Below are 16,350 nucleotides of genomic sequence, written 5' to 3'. Positions count from 1 at the left end.
AGTTTGATCTTGTTTTCACAACTGTGAAATATAACATCTCAGAATAATGGAACATAATTGGGGTAAGAACTAAAATAAACCATAGAACACAAACATGGATATAAGCAAAAAAAATGCATTAGCAATTAAACAAATATGTTCTCTTTCATTTTCAGTTCTTGACAGTAAACTATAAAAAAGTGCTTCTGATATAAATGCAACTCTTTATGTTGCCTAAATAAAAAAAAAAAGCCTAACAAAGATAGAAATGAATGTGCATTAGTTTAGTTCAGATGCTTTTTTTAAAACAAACATAAATCAAAAGCAAGCATATCTACTGATCCATCAAAAGCTCCTATTCTCATAAGTCATGATCTAATACTACTACCCCATATCAACAAGAACATAGAAAGAACTAGTTTGATTGTTTTTTTAGTGCATATATTCATCTAAACAAAGGTGAAGTATCTACTTTTCTACTACTATAACATCTTGTCGTTGATGTTAGTCCATGGAACAACGCACAAAACTGGATTCTGATCCTTGTTTTGGACAGCATTTTTGTTTGTTGGTGACAACTCCATGGTTCCTTCTCTGTACACATAAACCAAATCATCTCCAACCATTCTCGACCATTTCTGATTTCTGTCATGGACATGGTGCAATGGCATTCCCCTGAGAAACAACCATAATCAAATCAATTTTGACCAAATCTCCTTGATATAACAATGGAGTCACGCAGATTTACTCTAAAGGAGAAAATGCAATAGATTTATGGATTCCTTTTGGGATTGATTGTCAGAGAAGAAACAAACACAAGTTAATTCATATTGATTATGATTTGGTTCAAGGCTAGTACCTTTTGAAGGAAAAATTGTAAATTGGTAATGGGTTTTTTGGGTCAAAGTTTACCACAAACAATAATTAGTAACTGGAGCAAACGAACACTGTACATGAATGGAGGAAATTAGGAATCAAAAACAATTGAAGGAAAGAGAAACGTACCGAATATGGAAAATATCAGATATGTTGTGCATACGGAGGTAAAAATTGACGGAATCCAAAAACGCGTGGTAGGTGTTGACATGTAAGCCGTCAATTCTGGGATATGGAAGGCGAGGGCGCGGAGGAGAGGGGGATTTGGAAAGAAAAATTCCGGCGGCAGAAAAGGAGTACTCTTTCCAGGCGGAGGTTGAGGCGGTCGTGGTGGAAATTGGTGGTAGAGAGAGAAAACCGAGGGTAGACATGATGCGATCAAGCTCATCGTGATTAGTGATAGGCTTGAAATTGGGGGTGTACCAAATTGCGAGCTTTCTCATGCAAGCTCTCATACACTCAACTTCCATGGATAAAATCGACACTCGGTTTTCTTACTCTCAATTGGATTCAGTCTGTGGAGGATTTTGGCGGTGGTTCTGGTATCGGAGAGCGACGGAGCGTCAACTTTGTTTCTCGATGGTTTGCTGTTTTGCTTAATGAGAGAGCATGCATGACAATTGACTAGACGACCTTAGTCTCGGGTTAATGGAAACCACGGTTGGGTTTAAGTGGAGATCCTTTTGATAGGCCCAAACTGAGTAAGTGGGCTCAACTGAGTCAAAGTAGTTCGGCTAATTTCTCTAAAGAGTTTCAATTTGATCATTTGGTTTGAAAATCTGAAATAAGTCGTTTTGTTAGGCTATTTCCCATTGGTCTTTTATTAAACTTTATTAAAACACTAGATTTTTTTTTAACATGTGTGTGTGATAAGGACGTATATAAAAAGTATTAATTATAGAAAATATTATTATAATTAAATATAAAATATATTAATTATAAAAAAATATTTGTTATTGAAAAATATAAAATGCATTAATTATGAAGAATATTTACTATAACTAATATGTTTCATATTTAATTAATGTTTTTTTGATATATATCCTTAAACACATTTTAGAAATCCTAAACAATAACTAGGGTTGGTTGATAGTTATTAATTGAGTTAGAATTGATTAAATCAATACCATACATAACCATAAATATGAACGAATAAGACACATAGTAGATGAGCTAAAACTAAGTCACATGTTTCTAAATTCTAACTGTGGTATTAAATAGCTAGAATCTGATCGAGTCAAGCTCAACGTCTTACAAAACTCAGTAAAAATATATATCAAACAGTCACTTCTTTATTCTTTATGTATAAAAAGTTCACATCCATTATAGTCCTAAATTGTCAAACTAATTGAACCACTTTGTTTTATGATCGTTTTCATTTGGTTCGGCATTTTTAAATGATTAAACCAAATTTAGTTAATGTTTCGTCCTATAAACAAGTCATATAAAATGATACATAAGTGATAATTTGTATAATGGAATATAAACCATATGGTCTTAATCAATTAAACATCTAACAAATACATATTTACTCTATATACATATGCGCTAACTATTTTAAATGTTTGATGAAGTTTCTTATATTCCACCTATCACATGCAAATACAGACTTGCATATATGTATGTATGTATGTATTATGTTTGGTATGAGAATGTGATGGATGGATCCCACAACCTTTCTCTACTTCAATTCACCTTCACATTCACCTGGACCTGGTGCATCTCTGCTTCAAACTCCCATCTCCCTCTGATTCGTTCCCATTCATCAACACCATGACCTCTATGTTGCAGAGCTTCCACAAGGAGAAATCTCTTCCAGTTTCTCATAACACCACACAGGACCCACCACCACCAACAGCCGGAGCCGGAATGCGCCGAAGGATCTCCTCTATGACATTCCAGATCCAACCGCCGACGATGTCAGACACTACCGCGTGGGCGTTGCGCAGCTCCAAATCGGTGTCTTCAATGGGGGAATCGGCGTCTACCTCCATCAAGACCTGGTGGGCTCGTGGCTGGGGATGGATCCTTTCCAGAAAACCAGTATTCGCGCAGGATCTGGAGATGAATCAAGAAGAAACCTCCGTTCTCGGTTGCCATAACAAAGGTAGCTTGAGACACATCCTCTACAAGTTCAGATCCGAGATCCGAAAGCTCGTCGGATCTGATCAAGCCGGACTTCCTCAGACCATCCGTTCAAAGTCCTACAGTTCCGCCATTTGAGCATAGCACCAAAGGTTAGTTGAAAATCAGAATCCATTTTCCAGCTACATATTCACTTGATGTATCGATTATTCCTATACTTTGCTGTAAATTAGAGAGTGATTATAAACATAAGACAAGTAATACACCAATTCGCCGGTGACCACCGTCCGTTCGGCAGCAAAAACCCGATGTCGGCGGATAATTTTTCATTTTTGCCACTGAATTCTTATAAACATTCGTAATATTTGTAATACTTTTGAGTTTTGATTCCTTGATATGGGTTTCTCAGCTTTGTTATGTTTCTGTAATTTTTTGTTCTTTTTTATTCCATTACATCATTACCTGTAAGAAGCAAGCATCCATTAAAATCTATAGAAATATGTTGTAAAATCAGCTTACTTCCATCCATTAAATTTTTAAAAAGATATTTGATTGAACAATACTTGTCTTTTGTCCTTGGGATCTTTTTTATCATGATTAAATATATAAAATATCTGCTACAGAAGGAATTTACAGAGAGAGCAGGGAAGAATCTATTGGAAGGGATGAAAAGAAGCCAAACCCATGTTACTTTCTATTTATATATGATCAGATTTAAAACGATTTAATCACATATTAATAAATGTTTTTTTTTTATAAAAATATAATTCCTCCGAATTTTTGGAGGTGTCGGTGGACGATGCAAATGCCAATCATATTCTATTTGTTTTTATTTATTTATTTATTAGTATTATTACTTTATTTTTGTTTTGTTTCAGAGACTATATAAATGTATAAAACTAATGCATATAAGTCGAACGAAATAATACCAATACATGTGGGTCGACATCACATACTTCGTTGTCACCCTTTAAAATCAAAATTAAGGTCGAAAAAGTTGTCGTAATCATTAATCATGGGTTTTAAGATATGATATCTAATCATGGGCAAGATTATTCTTCTAGTTTCATCTTATTAAAAGCCCTTTTATGACGTGGGAAGGTAATCAATTTTTGGTATCCTACAGATTTAGTTGCTTTTTATTCTCACATATTTGATAGTAAATCATATTGTTTAGATGTCAACGACATCCCTAAGGGTCTATTAAAGCAAATTTTGATTAATACAAACAAAAATACTGTTCTATAACATTAAATTTTAGTGAAACTATGGTATGTTTCTAAATACATTACACAAAACATATTTATATTTCATGTACCCTTGGAGTAACATAATTATAATATATATTTGTTCCATTCAATTTCAAACGTGATTATTACATACCAAATACTAGCTAACACTTTCTTATTGGCCAGTTAACATTTCATTGTTCATAAAATCATTTTTTCTACATGAACCATAAAAAAAACAGACAAGATACATTCAATTCAACGACAAGAAACGATTACTGGAGGTAAGCCCTTGGTGAATCGCGGGCAGCCCTGGGTGAATCACGGGCAGCTCGAGGTGAATCCCGGGCAGCCCTTGGTGAATCCCAGACGGCCCTTGGCGAATCCCGGGCAGTTCTTGGCGAATCTCGGGCAGCTCTTGGTGAATCTCTCATGCTAATGTTCACACTATTCCTCATCGTTCTTCTTCCAATTCCTCCATTTCCTTTTGTCATCATTGCCACAAATTCCCCATAATCAATCCTCCCATCCTGAAAACAAAAAAAAAAAACCCACATAAATACACATAAAAATAGACCATTTAATTACAAAAATATATTGAGAATATTTGAACTCACATTATCTTGATCAACTTCTTTAATGATATCTTCCACAAGAATATCAGTCATGTTATGATCTATACAAGCCTGTTGAAGCTCATCAAACGTAATATAACCACTTTCATCTTTGTCAAAATACCGAAATGCAGCCACAAGATGTTCTTCGCGTTCCAATTTGTTCAAATGAATTGTAGCCGCAACAAATTCTCCATAGTCGATTGTCCCACTATTGTCCACGTCAGCCTGTAAACTAATGCGATTTAGATACTGTTTGTTTCTTTTTTACTTAATGGACTTAATATGGAAATGACTTAATGATTGTTTAATGATGTCTCCATGGATAAAATGTTGCATGCGAAAAGACTTTGTTTTTTGAAATCAATAATCCAAGATACTAAGGATGCATTTGGTTGTGTAAAATTGTTTTCATTTTTCTAGAAAACGTTTTTAGAAAATAAAGTCGAGTTTTCAATGAAAATTTTAGAAGATATGTTTGGTTGAAACCTGTAGAATTTTCATTTTCCATTTTGGAAATTGGGAAAACTTTTGAAAACTGTAAAAATCACTTTTTTAATGTACATACAATTTGAAAAACACAAAATTTCATTTTCTTGGAAATTTTTTGAAAATTAAATCAACTACATGCATTTTCAAAATTTTCATCTTCAGTTGAAAATTTTAATGGAAAAATGAAAAATATTCCAAAATCAAACGCACTCTAAATGACCATTTAATTTTAATTTATATGAGTGATTCTTTTACTTAACATTGAGGCTTTTATTAAACCTTTGACTTTTTACAAATTTGACCTCATTTGTTGTGTCATTACTTTTTCAAATATCTTTTCAACATCATTCACCATTTATCTAGACAACATTTAATAAAAAAAAAAACAGCTTCACACAAATTTATGAAAATTTACATTTTTAGTCCTTGAGTATAGCTGTTTTGCAGTTTTATCTTGCATTTTTGTTCCTCATTTGAAGTTCTTGTAAGGTTTTTCGTCCTTGATCCAAGTAAAATGACTATTTTTGGTCCTTGATTATAGCTATTCTTGCAAAGTTTTTCGTCCTAGAAATATAATCAATTTTACTTGGAACAGAGATAAAAAAAACGTTACAAGAACCTCAAATAAGAACCAAATAACAAAATAAAAACATTTTTGGGACCAAAATTACAAAAAAAAAAAAATCAGATATACTTGAGGACCAAAATTATAATTTACTCCAGATTGAATAAATAGTCTTACCGCATCCATAAGGTCTCGAATTTCTGTATCCTTTAATGTAGAACCAAACTTTTTTAAACCGGCTTTTAATTCATCAAATGTAATTGCACCACTATTATCAGTATCCATTGCCTTAAACATTTCCCTCAAACCAGCAATCTCCTCTTCCGACAAGCTCTCAGCAATAACCTGCAACAATCAAATCAACAAAATCTCAAATATCTTCTTTTCCATATAATATAATATAAAAATATCCTAAAACAAGATTCATAAATCACATATCTATACCCTTAAAGCCATCTTCTTTAACTTATTCATGGCTGAAAACTGCTTCAAACGACTAAGAACTGCAGGATCCAGTTCTCTATCAGGTGCAACACCATTTTCACATATCCATGGATGACCTGTAAATTGTTTATAAAAAACAAGTAATAGATACAACAAAAAAAAAAAGCTAAAAAGATGATTCATAAAGGGTAAAAAAGGACATACAGAGAACTTTATGAGCAGTTAATCGATTTGAAGGGCGAGAACATAACATCTTTCTAATAAGATCTTTTGCACTTTCAGATATAAGTGGCCATGGGTCTGAATCAAAGTCTATATTACCCTTCAAAACCGCATCAAATATTCCCTGTTGTGTTTCTACACAAGAAAATTAAATCTTGTTAATTATTTACACCTAATAGCAAACACAAAGTACATTGCATATATTGGTAGAGAGAATAAAGTAAGTTGCTATTTTTTTTTTGTAATTTTCCCAATCCATAATAAAAAAAATGTTAGTTTATAAATTATTATAAAACATACCAGCCCAAAATGGAGGTACACCGCTTAAAAGAATGTAAAGAATGACGCCAGCTGTCCATACATCTGCTTCTGGACCATAATGCTTCAATAACACCTCAGGAGCAACATAATATGGGCTTCCAACTACATCTGTGAAGATTTGACCTACATACGAATCCAAATTAGTAGAAGAATGTTTGAAAAAAGGAAAAAAGATGAAAACTTTATGAAAATTAACCTGGTTTGAAGAAAATGGAGAGTCCAAAATCGATCGCTTTGAGTGAGAAATCATCGTCTTTGTTAACCAACAAGAAATTTTCAGGTTTTAAATCGCGATGCATAACACCAAGGGAATGGCAAGCCTGGACGACACCAACGATGATTCTGATCAATTCGGCTGCCTTTCGTTCACTGTAATGTCCCCTTTGAATGATTCTGTCGAAAAGTTCTCCACCACCACAGAGCTCCATGACAATATGAACATATAAAGGATCTTCATATGCGCCTTTAATGGTGACGATGTTTTTGTGGCCTGCTAAATGATGCATGATTTGGATTTCCCTCCTTACGTCTTCCACATCCTCTTTTGAAATCAATTTCCGCTTTGAAATGGATTTACAGGCGTAATTATTACCAGTCGAATGCTCGGTGCATAAATAGGTTGTACCAAATTGGCCTTGGCCTAGTTTTTGACCTAAAGTGTAAAGATCACGGATGTTTGCGGTTTTATGTCCGATGACATAGAATGGTTGACTAGTGCGATTCATGGTGTCGTCGTCGTCGTCAATTTGGGGTTTCGGAGTTGAATCCTTTGAAGCTTTGTTTTGGGTTGTGTGTTGTTGTGGGTTCGATTTCGTTGTTGAGTTTTTGTTAACTTGGGTGGAAGAAGATTCGTGTTTGATACTGGAACGATGTTCAGGTTGATTGAAGCTTTTAGCGCCTTTTCCTCCGAATGATCCACGGCATGTATTGCCCATAAAAACAATCAAAATTCCTTAGGAACAATTAAACTGACGCCATCTTCTTCGTCATTCATCAAATTCAAATTCACTGCAAACAAATGTATATATAATATATATAATATCATAAGAATCAAAGATATTGAAGAAGGAAGACAAATTTAATCACAAAAAAGAAAGTGAGAGAAACGTGTTATGCAGATCGGGTGGCCAATAGCCTTGAATTCATCATTAATTAATTAATTCATTAAACATATTACATGGTATCCTAATCGAGACAAAAGACGCGCATATGAACGATTATTGAAAAAGACAAAATAGACTTGAAATCTGGTGTGATTTGAGACAAACCCCACATGGAAAATCTTTCGAAAGAAGAAAAGAAGTTGAAATTATTATAATTAGTTGAAGCGATATGAAGAAATGTATATACATGTATGCACGAAGAGGGGGAAAGATTTGTGGATCTCGTAAAGACGATGAAGGCGATCACGTTGAAGATGATGATGAATTAGATTAAATTATGAAGACGATGATGATTGAATCGGTACGTCGACGAATATTCAAAGGCTTGTTGTTTGTTTGTTTGTTGTTGATGTGATTTTGGATATGGAAAGTGGCCTCACCTTTTGTTGACAAAATTTGGGACGAAGCGAATGATTGGGTGCTGACCCATATTACAACTCACTTTGACTTTATCTAAATCTTTTTCTTTTTCTTTTTTTAAAACAACTTTATTATATTTTCAACTTTCAACTATTCCTTGATACCTCCACTGCAAAAACGAAAGCATCATATATAGTTATCCTATAATTTTATTCATTTACTTTTTTGTTTTTTAAAAATAATTAGGGTGGACATAGTCCGAAATTAATATAGTGCGGGTTGGTGACGGTAGGAGTGGTAAGTCTCGACCTAACTCGTAACACGAACCCGATACGAAAATAAACAGGTTTTGATTGAAATTTCTGACCCGTCAACTTGACAACCCTACTATATATATTATATTTAGAAAAAATTAAAATTTTATTTATTAATTAATAGAATATAGTCGATATACAACGTTGGAAACCTCTTTTTTAAAAATATGTTGCTTATTAACTTATTATGTTAGACTTTATTTGATTGTTCTTTTATTATAGTCGATGTAAAATGTTAATTATTAATTAATTTATAAACTTGTATAATTCGTATAAATTTAATATGTGAAAAGTTATGCAAAAATGACTCATCGACTCTTTGATCCGAAATCGGTCCCTGACCCGCGAACCTTTATACTTAAACGGACTATGTGGGTTAGGTTGGGTTGATGTTTCCAACCCGTCAACCCATATATTATATGGGTTGTGTTTGGTCAATGTATTGTGGCCTGCCAACATGAACCCATCCATATACGAGGCCTAGGTGGCAGAACCATCAGCCCTCCAACTGTGGTAATGCTAATTGAAAGAACGAACATGCTATTTAACACATTGTTACTTATTCTGTGTACATTCATTTTTGTTAACTATTGGACCAACATCAAAATTTCAATTTATTAATATATTATATTTTTTTAAATCCACTTTACACACTATAAATACAATCTTATCGATTTCAGAAACCATGTATTTTTTCCTTTCCATTCTAATTTTTTCAAATTCCATTCTCATTTCCTCCGATTACAATTCAATTTCATTTCAAATGGATTCAACTCCTGCCCAATCCCAAACGTGCAAACAATGGTCCGAACATTAAGAAGTGACGTTAACGAAAGCTTGCAATTGACACTTTGGAAGATAATGACCGAGGAAATTTACAAAGATCATTCGATTTTTTTGGGGATGGATCTTTATCACTTTAACAACAACTTGGGGGTTTGGATCCTACAACGCATCAAATTACCTCCAAATTGAAGGATATACGGGTGAAAATTGTTGAGTTCAATTCCATTTTCACCCAAAAGATGAATATCCGTGCGCTCGAAATCTCCGACTTCGGTATTTTAAAACAAAATTTGATTATGGCAAACGCTATAAAACAAGACTTTCAATAAGAGGCGGTATTGAATATTAAAAAAAATCACCGTATTTTTTTTAAGAATTTACTTACTATCTTTGAGTTTTCATTGTCCTTTTGTCTTTTTATATACCCTTTGTAGTGTTTAATGTTTTTATTTAATAAAACATTATGTTTAATTATATTTTTGATTTTTTTATAACGTCTGAGATTTGGAGGTATTAATATTATTTATTTGATTGAATAATGGGCTGTTTTGGTATTGGGCTTTAAGTTTGGGCTGAGATAGGCATTACGCGGGGTGTACCATGCCAGGTACGCGCATCGTACTCATGTGAATTGGCGGGGAGGCCATACACATACGCCCAACGTACCAAAGGGTACGCGCAGCGTACGCGCGCAGAGTTGAAAACCCTAACTTTTAGGGTTTGATCCCTATTTAAAGGACCTTATGCCTTTGGTCCAGCCTCCCTCTCACCCTTATATAGCCTCCACGAAAACCCTAACCCACATTTGTGTATTCTTGTGATTTGGAAGCCACTTGAGAGCATTTTAGTGTTGTTTTGGTGTTTAGAAGAGAAAGGAGTTTGAAGAAGGAGCAAGGATTCAAAGGGAGCTTGTAGATCCAGAAGATTGGCGCCATTTCTGACTCATTTGAGGTATCCATCTTCAAACTTGATCACTGTATGTTTAGATTTGATTTTGGGGTGTTTTTGGTCACTTTTGGACTCCATTGTTGAGGTTGCTTGAGTTTTGATAGTTTCAGAACATAAGAGCTGTCCTTTTGGACTCTTAGAAGCACTTAGAGTAATAAAAATCGGACCTTGATGGTTAAGCCACAACCATGCAAATGTTTGATGGTCATAAAGCTTGTTAAAAGGACCAAAATCATGTTTTGACCCCAACCATGCATGCAAGCACATAAAGTTTGTGACTTTATGGATTAGGAGGTCTTAAAGGATCTAGATCTACATTTTGGACGTAAAGACTTAATGGATTAAGTCACAAATGATGTCCCAAGAAAGTTGGCCAGTAGGCTAAGTGTACACCCTGGTACGCTGCGCGTACTGGGTCAACTTCTCGTTTACGGTCAAGACCAGCGTACACTGGGCGTATGTGCTAGGTACGTTGCACATACGCATGCAGAGTGGCTACCTTGGGCCTTAGAGGGTTGGGCCTGGACTAGGCCCAATAGGCCACTATGGGGTATAGTTCTGGGCCTAGGAATTTAGAATTAGAAGTGTTGGGCCTTTTGGGCCATATTAGGCCACTTGAGATTATTTCATTTTGGGCTAAAGACTTATTAGAATTATGAAAAGGCCTATGAAGGGTTGGGCCCAATTTAGAAAATTAGGCCATTAGTGGGCCCTTAGAGAGACTTTGATGGGCCATGGGTGCATTGGATTTAATAAGTTAGAATTGGGCCTTAGGAATGGTTTAAGTTATGCCAAGGGGGTAAAATGGTCACTTTACCCCAAGTAGTGTTATAGATTCTGATTGAGTGTTATTGTGATTATGGTGGCCGGGAGTCATCAGAGCAGCTGATAGAGATTACTTCTCGTGAGATTCGACACTCAACTTTATGATGTGAGTTACCTTCTAGTAGAAGTGAGTCTAAGGCCATAATGTCGGCCCACTAGTAGAAGCATGTAGTTAGATGATTGTATGTATGATAATTGTCTGGTGTGCCATTATCTGTTATGTTCTATGTGCCAGTATGTTATGATTCTATGTGGTAGTGGTAGGGGTGAAATAGTCCCCAATATCCGGTTGAAATAGACCGAAGGGAGGCCAGCACCTAGATATGTTAGGCATTTATTCGGTTGAAATAGACCGAATGGGAGGCCAACACCCATATATGCTAGGCAGTTATCCGGTTGAGATAGACCGAAGGGGAGGCCAGCACCCAGATATGCCTGATTTGATATGTCATTGTATGGTATGTGGTATGATGGGGGAACTCACTAAGCTTTGTGCTTACGGTTTTCAGTTTTGGTTTCACGTATTTCTTCGTTGAAGGGGAAGGAGCTGGCACGGTAGCAACGCATCACACACATATGATTCTGCATATTGAGATCCATAGGATTGTACTCTAACATTATTATTATTCCACGACATGTTTATGTTATTTGACTTATGAGATTATGGGTTGATATGATATCGATAACGATTTTCAGCAAACTATTTTATAAGTTACTTAATTAAAAATGAAAATTTTGGTCATGATTTTTAGGGTGTTACAAGTTGGTATCAGAGCCTTTGTTTGAGGGATTCGGGCACACTCTCGGGTGTGTCTGAACTCAAACTAAGGACTTGGTATGAAAATTTTCAAAAGTAAAATCATTTTTGTAAAAGGGGTTTAAAAAGAAATTGAAAAGAGAAAAGAACTTAAAAAGAACAAGGTGTGTGATGCGTGCGACCGACCGAACTCAAGTAAGTTTTCCCCAAGATACCCATACATTTTATGTTATGATATGATATGATTATGAGAATTGCATGCTAGATTAGAGCTAAGGATCTAGGAAGGAAGCCTTATATGCCTATTGTATATGTATGGGAACTGCATGCTAGATTAGGGCTAAGGATCTCGGAAGATGCATTACATGCCTGCTTTATGTGCTTAGTGAATTTCATGCTAGAACTTGTAACACCGTAAAAATTTAAACCAATTTAAACTTTTCAAAAACAACCCACTTTCATTAATTCATTACAAAAAGGTTTTCAATACTTTTATTATCAGAGTATTTTTCCCAGATCCATATCATAAAACATAAACACGAGGAGCGGTACGATCACGCCTTTGCCTTGCCACGGTCTCCTGAAGTACCTGAAACATTAAACCACAACTGTAAGCCCGAAAGCTTAGTGAATTACCCCTAAAATACTACATACAACACATACGCCTTTCCAGGCCATAACAACACATATGCCCTTCCAGGCCATGACTCCATGGGATCTTCCGATCCGAATGTCTCAGGGGATTTCCATCCCATATCTCTGTTGACCTTCCGGTCCATACTCTGTTGACCTTCCGGTCCATATCATATTAACCTTCTGGTCCTTATCATACATGACATACATAGCACATACATATCACATACATATCACATAACCGCATATAACATGATGACCTTCCGGTCCATAACATACTGCTCATAACGTAACTTAACACATACAGCTCTCATAACATCTATCAGCATATATCTCATACCCTTATCCCACATAAGACCTTCCGATACATATCATGTAACCACATATAACATGATGACCTTCCGGTCCATAACCAACTGCTCATAACGTAACTTAACACATACATCTCTTGTAACATCTATCAGCATATATCTCATACCCTTATAGCACATAAGACCTTCCGGTCACACATATACCATCCTAACTACCAGGATGCAAACATAGCAAAGCAATAACATAACAACAATACCTGGATTTCCATCCGATAGAGGGTCGGCCTTGGTACCGTAGACCCTGTCATTATAGTGAGGATAACTCACCTGTAACTGCCGACTGAAGAATAAGATCACGCTGCTCTGACCACCAGCACAAACTCCGCCACTGATCATTACCAAAAACCAAATCAATAAATACCAATAATTACCAAAATAACCCTGGAAGTCAACTGATCTACCCTTGGTCAAAGTCCAAGTCCTCAGTCAAGGTCAACCTTCCTGGTTAACCCTACTCGCCGAGTCAACCCGTTGACTCGTCGAGTTCCCATACTCAAAACTCTCATATCACGACTCAACTCACCGAGTCCAACAAACTCTGAGTCCCTTCATGCTCAACTCACTGAGTCATCCTTCGACTCACCGATTCACGACTTAACCAGAAAAGGTTAGGACTCCTCGACCAAACTCGCCGAGTCCAAGAACAGACTCGCCGAGCCCAAGGCAATCTTCAACAGACTCGCCGAGTTGTTCTTTAACTTGTCGAGTTCCTGCATATCTTCATCCAACTCGTCGAGTACACCCATGTGACTCGCCGAGTTACTACGCGATTCATGCCAAATCTCTACTCCGACTTGTCGAGTCATCTCCCAGACTCACCGAGTCCATACATAATACCTTCATTCAGACGATCACAGGCCAAACCATTGCTTTCAATACATAGATCTGGACTCCTAGGGCCAGATCCACACGTAAAGTTCCAACTTTACGTACATGCAAGGCTCAACAAGCTCTACTCAAGATAAAGTGAAGGTTTAAGGCAAGGACACTCTCAATCAAGCCCCAAAGCTATCACTTTCCAGATTCATGAGTCATGACCAGTCTAGATCTGTAGTAGCAACCACAGATCTGAACCCAATACTCGAAAAGAGGCTCATATATGACAATTTGGCCCTAAAACTTCATTCATGAACCATCTAAACACAACAAAGTCAAGGCAACAGCTTTTTACCTTTATTCTGATGCCAACAAGCAAGGAAATCAGATCCACTTCGCTCCTCTATGATCCCACCAACTCTTGCTTAAAGTATCCTTCTTCTTCAAGCTCCAAAACACACTTAAATCCCTCTTACTCTCAATTTAGGGTTTGAAATCGATGGGGAAAGTTTTTGGACGTCAAAGGGAGTGCTAAAGAGGCTGGGGTGGGACTTAAGGTTCCTTATATAGGGTGCAAACCCCAGGAATTAGGGTTTCTCATTCCAGCACTGACTCGCCGAGTCTAGCCGCCGACTCGCCGAGTCAGTCACTTAGCACATGGCCAAATCGCGATTCAACTCGCCGAGTCTATCCATAGACTCGCCGAGTCGATCTTCCTTAATTACACCAAGAACCCTGAACTTGCACTTCTGAAATTGGGGTGTTACAAAACTAATTAGACAGTGATATGATGGCCTGAATAAGATATGCTTAGTTTTTGAGTACTCAAAGCCCGAATGATGCTTACTTCGTGGTTTTTAGGAGTTCTAGTTATCTTTAATTAACTAGTAGATGAATATGCTAAGTTACATATTATGAGGACTAAATAATTTCAGAAGGTTAGGTCTAGACCTATCTCGCAAATCTTGTTTGAGTCCAACCGTTATAGGGTAGGACCTCTCATTCGAATAATTATCTGGTCTTAGTAATATGTAATGGTATTCGCGAGCTAGTTAGGGAGAGATGATAAGGACTTCTTATGCAACTGATGGCAGAGATTGGGTTGCAGATGGATACCTTAGGGTAAGCCTAGGATGAGATTAGTGCAGCGAGCAGTAATAGTAGAAGGGACTTGGTAAAGTCAAGGAAATCCTTGAGGAAAGTACGGATAAATGTGGAAGGTAGTATGGGCCGTACTACTGAAAGCAAAGGATCTGTACTCAAGTCAAGGAGGGCCGGGATAGAACCAAGGAACTTGTAGTATGTGAGACCTTCCGAGGTTATTTATGACACTGATGATTATGTGTTTTGTTTCAATATGGTGATGATTACGCATCGCGGAGGGGGAGGTTTAGGATCAGGATTAGGATTGGAATCAGGTGTCGAGCCAGTCGATGACGGACTGCGTGAGTTCATTGCTTCCGAGATCACGAGAGGCATCCTTGAGGCGACCCTAATGATTTTTGGGTCGATCAAGGAGGGGATCATCGAGCTGATGGAGGATCGCCTCAGAGCATTCCAGAGTGACATGGCATCCATCCAGTCAGGGGCGCGCACACTATCCTTTAAGCACTTCAGGGGATGTGGTGTGCCAGACTTCCACGGGGTGAAAGACCCCATAGTTGCCAGGATATGGATTGCATACATGGAGTCTACTCAGTTGATTAGCTTCTTCCTTGAGGGGTCAAAGGTCCGGTACGCTGCAGGATGTTTGAGGGACGGGGCTAGAGATTGGTGGGAGTCAGTTGGTGATTCTTTGGGAGCCTTCTCCATTGAGGCTATGACATGGTCTGACTTTGTGACCAGGTTTAGGGTTGAGTTTGCGCCGACTGAGTCGGTGGCGGAGATTATCGCCAAGTTTAGGGAGAGGGCCTTACCGATGCCTTAGTATGCAAGGGATGAGGAGATGCAGAAGACCCACTATCATGAGATGTTGAGAGCTGACATTCGGAAACATGTCAGCTACTCGGCATGTCCGACATTGGATGATATGATTGCGAGGGTGAGGGAGAGGGAGATTGACATTGAGCATCTCCGGAAGAGGAAGGCGGATACTGAGCAGGTTACAGGGGTTTCGAGGAAGAAACCCAAGGGATTTGACGCTAGGTCGAAGGGCCATCAGGTCTGGGGCCGTTGTGGGAAATGCGGCAAGTCACATAAGGAGCCCTACCAGGCAAGGGGATCGAGCTGCTACAAATGTGGCAAGTTTGGTCATTTTAGTAGGGATTATACTGCCCCTACCCCCATAATTCAGATATCAGAGTTGCTGTGTTTCCACTGCAACCAGCGAGGCTATAAAAAGGCCAATTGCCCGAGATTGACAACAACAACAGCAACGCCAGCTCCAGCGACCTTGCGGATTACTGATGGCCGGTAGGGCAAGACAAAGGCTCTAGTGGTGAGGAGCCGAGCCTTCCAGCTGACTACCGAGGAGGCACGCGCCACAATCGATGTGGTGACGGGTATGATTTCTTCTCCTTAGTTCTTATTTTGTGTCGCTTATGATATTTA

At 37.5% G+C, this 16,350-nt stretch overlaps 3 protein-coding genes across 4 annotated transcripts; 1 reads left to right on the top strand and 2 right to left on the bottom strand.

Moving 5' to 3' along the window:
- Positions 1–261: 261 nt before the first annotated feature.
- Positions 262–1,439, bottom strand: LOC145094487 (tubulin-tyrosine ligase). Its single transcript, XM_079032662.1, has 2 exons — positions 985–1,439; positions 262–654 (listed from the first exon to the last, which is right to left on the bottom strand). The coding sequence occupies exons 1-2, from the start codon at positions 1,323–1,325 to the stop codon at positions 462–464; spliced, it is 534 nt and encodes a 177-aa protein (XP_078888788.1). The 5' UTR covers positions 1,326–1,439; the 3' UTR covers positions 262–461.
- Positions 1,440–2,628: 1,189 nt separating this feature from the next.
- LOC145095338 (uncharacterized) lies at positions 2,629–3,078 on the top strand. The gene has a single exon (XM_079033237.1). It carries the CDS (start codon positions 2,629–2,631, stop codon positions 3,076–3,078), a length of 450 nt encoding a protein of 149 aa, XP_078889363.1.
- Positions 3,079–4,260: 1,182 nt separating this feature from the next.
- LOC145092498 (calcium-dependent protein kinase 26-like) lies at positions 4,261–8,357 on the bottom strand. 2 transcript variants are annotated; one of them, XM_079030438.1, is made up of 8 exons: positions 8,178–8,357; positions 7,024–7,835; positions 6,807–6,950; positions 6,489–6,641; positions 6,285–6,400; positions 6,018–6,185; positions 4,787–5,011; positions 4,261–4,699 (listed from the first exon to the last, which is right to left on the bottom strand). In XM_079030438.1, the coding sequence occupies exons 2-8, from the start codon at positions 7,760–7,762 to the stop codon at positions 4,445–4,447; spliced, it is 1,800 nt and encodes a 599-aa protein (XP_078886564.1). In that variant the 5' UTR covers positions 7,763–7,835; positions 8,178–8,357; the 3' UTR covers positions 4,261–4,444. The 2 variants fall into 2 exon arrangements, with proteins under 2 accessions (XP_078886564.1, XP_078886566.1); XM_079030440.1 differs by lacking the exon at positions 8,178–8,357 and adding an exon at positions 8,005–8,121.
- Positions 8,358–16,350: the final 7,993 nt, after the last annotated feature.

Source organism: Lactuca serriola, chromosome 3 (assembly GCF_051521515.1).
Source record: "Lactuca serriola cultivar US96UC23 chromosome 3, Lser_US96UC23_V15, whole genome shotgun sequence".
Taxonomy (NCBI): Eukaryota; Viridiplantae; Streptophyta; class Magnoliopsida; order Asterales; family Asteraceae; genus Lactuca; species Lactuca serriola.
Note: the sequence above shows the minus strand (reverse complement) of the source record. Positions and strands in the feature narration are given on the sequence as shown.